The 7,035-nt window shown below is 35.6% G+C and overlaps 1 protein-coding gene across 1 annotated transcript; it reads right to left on the bottom strand.

Moving 5' to 3' along the window:
- Positions 1–5,462: 5,462 nt before the first annotated feature.
- On the bottom strand, positions 5,463–6,392 carry LOC119806461 (olfactory receptor 4A5-like). The gene has a single exon (XM_038318183.1). The coding sequence runs from the start codon at positions 6,390–6,392 to the stop codon at positions 5,463–5,465; it is 930 nt and encodes a 309-aa protein (XP_038174111.1).
- Positions 6,393–7,035: the final 643 nt, after the last annotated feature.

Below are 7,035 nucleotides of genomic sequence, written 5' to 3'. Positions count from 1 at the left end.
CAGGAACCACAAATGCAAGCATAAACAGCAGAATACAAGAGATGGGAGAGAAAATCTCAAGCACTGAAGATATGATAGAGGAAATAGACTCATCAACCAAAAAAATGTTAAATCTAGCAAAAGTTTAACACAAAATATCCAGGAAATATGGGACACCATGAAAAAGCCAAACCTAAGAATAATAGTGATAGAAGGAGAGCCCAACTCAAAAGCTCAGAAAATATATTTAAAAAATAATAAAAGAAAACTTTCCCAACAGAAAGAAAGATATGCATATAAAATGCATATGAAGATACAAGAAGCATATAGAACATCAAATAGACATGACCAAAAAAAAAAAAAAAAGTCACCTCACCACATAATAATCAAAACAGTAAACCTACAGAATAAAGACAGATTATTAAGAGCTGCAAAGGAAAAGGCAAAGTAACATATACAGGCAGACCTATCAGAATTACACCTGACTTCTCAGTCGAAACAATGAAAGCCAGAAGGACCTTGGTCAAGCATTATGCAGATATTAAAGGACCATGGATGCCAGCCCAGACTATAATACCCAGTAAAACTTTCAGTCACCATAGAAGGACAAAACAAATTTCATGACAGAACCACATTTAACCAATACCTAGCCACAAACCCAGTACAACAAGGCAAACTCCAACCCAAAGAAGTTATCTACATCCACAAAAACACAGAAAATAGATATCACAGCAGCAAATCCTATATAGAGAAAAGACACACACAATAACATCACCAACAATGAAAATTAAAATAGAAGGAACTGGCAATCACTGGTCAGTAGTATTCCTGAATATAAATGGACTCAACTCCCCTATAAAAAGACACAGGTTAACAGATTAGATATGAAAACAGAATCCATCCTTCTGCTGCATATAAGAAAGATACTTCAACCTCAAAGAGAGACATCACCTCAGAGTAAAGGAATGGAAAAAAATTTCCAATCAAATGGACCTAAGAATAAGATGGTGTAGCTATCCTAATATCTGACAAAATATACTTCAAACTAAAATGAATCAAAAGAGATAAACAAAGACATTTCATATTTGTCACAGGAAAAATCCATCAAAAGGAAATCTCAATACTGAATATCTATGCCCCAAATACAAGGGCATCCTCACATGTAAAAGAAACATTACTAAAGGTTAAATCACACATTAAAGCTCACACTAATAGTGGGAGGCTTCAACACCCCACTCACACCATTGGACAGGTCTGCCAGGCAGAAACTTAACAGAGAAATAAGGTAACTAACAGATGTTATGACTCAAATGACTTAACAGACTTCTATAGAACATTCCATTCAAACATAAAAGAATATACCTTCTTCTCAGCACCTCATGGAACCTTCTCAAAAACTGATCACATACTAAGTAACAAAGCAATCCTCAACAGAAACAAAAAATTATTAGACTATTCCCATGTATCTTATCAGATCACCATGGCTTATAATTAGAATTCAACAACAGCACTAAATTCAGAAAGCCCCAAACACATGGAAATTAAACAATGCTCACCTGAATCACCAATGGGTCTAGGAAGAAATAAAGGAAGAAATTAAAGACTTCCTATAATTCAACAAAAATGACCACACAACATATCCAAATTTATGGGACACAATGAAAGCAGTGTTAAGAGGAAAGTTCATAGCACTAAATGCCTAAATAAAGAAGCTGAAAAAAAACCCATACTAGTGAATTAACAGAACACCAGAAAACTCTAGAACAAAAGAAGCAAACTCACCTAGGAGGACTAGATGGCAGGAAATAATCAAGCTGAGCACTGAAATCAACAAAATATATAAGAAAATTAAAAAACTTAATCATTGGAATAATTGCTCATTCAGTCATTTTCTTTTAGAATAACATCACCCATTTTATCCATGTTTTGAGTAATGTCAAACATAAGGTTATACCCTATAATGGCAAATAATTCATTATTTCTCAAATAAAAATAAATTTATTTTAAAAAGTACATGCTCATCTATATTTTTGTTATTTTATAGTTAATTAACATTCTAGTACTTATTTGCCTGTATAAAAAATAGGCAGGTTCTATTAAGAATGAATATGTTTTGATATAGTATATGGTATCACTATAGTTTTGAACATTATAGTGTTGCATCTCTCTCTCTCTCCCTGTAACTGTGTGTCTATATTTTCATAAAAATCTCTGTATAGATATATGTATGCATGGATTTCATATTAAAGTAAATTTAACAATTTTTTTCTTCTAAAGAAAAATAAGACAATTTATTTACCAAAGGAACTTTCAAAATTGAAAAGGAAACTCCATATGGAAATCAGTTGAAAATTTTCATCTAAATGCTAAAAGCATTGTCAAAAGACAAAAAATTGAGTTCCCTGGTTAATTACTTGTGTTTTATACTAGGGGCAGTGCTTTGAAACATTTCCTAAAATTTAGCATATATGAGGTGACAAAGCAAATATTTTAAAAATTTAGAAAACATTGAAATATTTTAATATCCTCTATATAACCACAATAAACCAAAATTCACAAATCAAAGGGCAGAAATTTCTCAAAGACTCCCACTTCCAGAACATTCTAGATCCTAGCTAAAACAGAGGAATGTAATTGAAAGTGAGGAATATTTTATTTGCTCTGTCCTGCCTCCACGGCAAACTATTCTTACTATGGAGGCTCCATTCATTTTTAGAATGCGATTTCAACAAGGAAGCAGGTCTGCAAATACAAGCATAGCAGGGGAACAATGTCCCCTGAGGTGGTATTTTTACCACCTCAGTTTCTTTGTGATTTTTCCTCTTTGTGATTTTTCCTGGACCTTGGACCCAGCTGGTACTTGTTTTCATAAACAAATACTACTCAGTACAAGACAATCTTTGATTTATTACTTATTTTTAGAGGTTTTTCTGTCAGAAGAAATATGACATTGGTTTTGAGAGCAGACAAGTCACCATAGCATACAGATGTTTCTGTGATTGTTTCCTGGTCAGTAAGGGAAAATGCTTTTTGTTCCTTTTTCTATAAGTACAGTGATTTCTTTGGGGAAAAAACTAGCTTGGCCTGATAGGGTAGAACAGAGTTAGGTGGGGAAAACTAAACTGAATGTTGGTAAGACGAAGGCAGAGTTAAGAGAAGCCATGGAGCCACTGCCAAAGATAGATGTGCTGAAACTTTGCTGGTAGATCACAACCTTGTAGTGATATACAGATTAATTGAAATGAGTTAAATTAATATGTAAGAAATAGCCAATAAGGAACTTGAGCTAATGGGCCAACCAGTGATTTAAGGAACACAGTTTCTGTGTGATTATTTTGGTTCTGGGTGGCCAGGACAAGCAAGCAGCCTGCTGCTACAGAAGTTTACAGCTCTAAATAAATAAACTAATTATGTGCATTAGGATATTAGCCTATAATAGCAAGCCAAGCCTAAACACAGTTTACATATAAAATTCATTAATATTATAATCCTATAGTAAAATAAAAAGGACAAATTGCAAAGAATCAATGAAACAATGAAAATCACTTAGAATAATGTTAAGGGTATGGTGAAGAAGTCAATTACTTTCCAAATTATTTCTGTTTAATTTATTATTCTTGGTCTATAAAGTATTATACAAAGACTCTGATACTGCAATGCTGGAGTATGTCATTCTTTAAAGCATTAAATGAGAAGCCTTCACTGCATCTAAAAATCTACTTCATTGACACATAATAATAAATAAACAATAAAATTAGCATAGATAAGAAAAATACATTGATACATCTTCATAAAAAATAGTGAATATGGATTATAACCAGCTAAGGGAAAAGATTATTTTATATAAATGTATTAGAAATATTTTTATTATCACTATAGTAAGAAAGCAAATATTTCAATTTTAAATAACTTTAAATGTGGATCATACAGTAGCACAAAAATGCTATGCAAGACAACAAAAATATATTAAGACAATTTTACCATTTAATCGTATATACTGCCTTATGGCTTCTGCTGCAAGTGAGGCTGGCCTCTCAGCACTGTCCTTTTCTAGTCTATCATTAGCTCTAAATCTTAGCATCTCCATCACCCTCTCATGCCTTCAAAACCAGCAGCACCTGGGAAACTGTCATGCATTATCAAACAGAGTTGCCAGCACAAAGAGTAGTCTTGGCTCTGTCTGTCTTTCTGTGTGTTGATCAGGAGGAAGTATTTCCCAAATTTTTCTTCAGTTATGCTGGTCTCTTCTGAATCACAGCTGATTCTTCAGCTGCAGAAAACCAGTATAGATTGTCCCAACAAGGCAAAAGCTTCACTTTAGTGGTTCTGGTGTATTGTTAGTCAAAGTCAATTTTTCAGCTACAACTGACCAGAATCAGGGGTTCTTAATTAAAAATATTATGTAATATACTTATAGAGTCTTTTCTTCCCTCTGAAACTTCACAAGCTAGGCCTCCATCATCAGTATTAGTCTCCACATTTTTATTTTCTAAGATCTCATAGAACATTCCACTGAGCTCTAAGCACTCCATAACTTTTTCACTCCAAATTTCAAATCCCAGCTTCTTTGTCTCTAGCACCATTAGTTTAAATCCATTATTTTTCTTTTTTTAATTCTTCATTCATTTTACATACCAACTACCACACACTGCGCCCCCATGTCTGTGCTCTGTGCATTGGCACCCAGTTACCAAGCTTCGGGCAAGGGGCTGGAGGTTAAAATACAAAGACAGATGCAGACAGAGAGACAGCGACACGGGTCATCCTTGAATTCACCAAGAATGCCCCCTTTTTTTTTGTTCAGGGGCAGATTATATAGAGATAGCCACACCCCAGCCAAACCCACCAGAAACCACTCTCCTGCCATCAGGAACTCCCGAAGGTCTCGTGCTCAGAACAGCTGTAGGCACTCAGATCAGGGGATTACAAGAAATTCAGGATCTGGGGTCTCGCTGCTCCCAACAACCAACCATGGTTCCCCTATCCCTCTTCTCCACATGCTCCCTTCCATCTCTAACCCCACCCACTCCTCAGAAAGGGTAAGGTCTCCCACAGAGAGTCAACAAACTCTGGTACATTTAGTTGAGATAGGATTAAGCCCCTACCCCTGCACTGAGGCTGAGCAAGTAATCTGACCAAAAAGTGAGCTCATTCACCAGGGATACATCCTGGTCCCACTGCCAGGGGTCCCACTTTCATAAAAGGCTATACCCAACAATAAAATAATAATAGAATTACAAATTTTAGAATTGCAAAAGTTGGATGCTCAATAAACATAAAGACATGATCAACTTCAGTAGCAATAAAGAAAACTAAAATTGCAGTAATTACCAGGGTTTTTTTGGTATTGCATTCACAAAAGTACCAAAGATCTCACAATGACAAATGTTGGTCCAAATAAAGAACATTGAAAGTCGAACTGCTAAAATTAATTACTGAATGTAATTTATTTCCAGTTAGAAGTATGTTCAGTGAGGAGAAATTCATTTTGTGCCTGTAGTGAACATTTTATTCCACAGCTTTACCATACAAGTTTTCATCTCAAGGTTTCTTAGGGTATATATTAAAGGATTCAACATAGGAGTGAAAATTGTATAAAATACAGTAATAAATTTATCAATAGGAAAATTAGAGACAGGTCTAACATACATAAAAATGCAAGGAACAAAGAAGAGGACAACCACCATGATGTGTGAACTGCAGGTGGACAGAGCTTTGTGTCTCCCTTCCTGACTGTGAGTCTTAAGTGAGTTTAAAATGATTCCATAGGAGACAAGGAGAAGGATAAAGACCACTACAGACATTGCTCCATTATTGGCAACTACAGTGAGGCCTAGAAAGTAGGTATCGGTGCATGCAAGTCCCAGTAATGGGTACATGTCACAGGCAAAGTGGTCAATGACATTGGGTCCACAGAAAGGAAGTATATACACAGAGATCACTTGAAGCAGAGCATGAGCAAATCCTCCAACCCAAGATGCCAATAGCAAGAGAATACAAACCTGACGATTCATGATGGTTAAATAGTGCAGTGGCTTACAGATGGCAGCATAGCGATCATAGGCCATCATCACCAAAATGAAGACCTCAGCACCACCAAATAAGTGCTCCACAAAAAGCTGCACTAGACAAGCTGTGAAGGAAATGGTCTTTTTATCACAAACTAAGTCTTTAAGCAACTTGGGCAAGATGGCAGTGGAATAAGTAGCATCTGTGAGTGACAGAAAGGCAAGAAAGAAGTACATGGGAGAGTCCAAGGAGGGGCTGGCAATCACTGTCCCCACAATGAGCAGGTTGCCCCCCATTGTCACAATGTAGATGAGTAAAAACATGACAAACAATGCTTTTTGGCCAACAGGGTCCTGAGTGAGGCCCAGGAGGATAAACTCTGTAACATTGTTTTTCTGTCCCATTTACTCTACTATTATATTTGTTTCAGAGATATCAGCTCAGCAGAACAGGACCTGACATTGTGACCTATTTCCTTTCTGCCAGAAGGCACATCTTCATTAACATCTTCTAAGTGGTGAACTTCAGTGTTTCTTCAGTAACCATCTCCTGAGTTCCTCTTGGGGATTCTCCATAGTTGTGCTCTAGTAATTTTACACATATTAGTATTTCTCTCAAAATGTAAAACTGGTTATTAAAAACACATTACATCACAAAATGCTAAAGAAGCATTACTCTTTTAAGATAAATAGAAAATAGTGATGTCAATAAACCCTATGACTATCAACTAGTATACACAGTGAGTTAGCTAGTAATATCTTAGCAGAAAATGTCATAATATGATCTGTACATCACCCAAAACAAGAATGGTCCTGGATCATCCCCTCAACACTATTATAGTGTAACTAAATATATTTCAAAAGACTTCTATTGTTCAAATATCTTTTATTTATTCTCAAAAGACTTTCTTTGTACTGTATCTAATAACGCTAACCTTATTTTGCACAGAACCACCTGTGTCAATTATTTTATTTGATCATTTGTCAGAGCTACCAGGAGCTAAAATTCTGTTCATTTCATCAGTGGATCTCACATTTAAGTGGACTG

Source organism: Arvicola amphibius, chromosome 2, assembly GCF_903992535.2.
Source record: "Arvicola amphibius chromosome 2, mArvAmp1.2, whole genome shotgun sequence".
In the NCBI taxonomy this organism is placed as follows: Eukaryota; Metazoa; Chordata; class Mammalia; order Rodentia; family Cricetidae; genus Arvicola; species Arvicola amphibius.
Note: the sequence above shows the minus strand (reverse complement) of the source record. Positions and strands in the feature narration are given on the sequence as shown.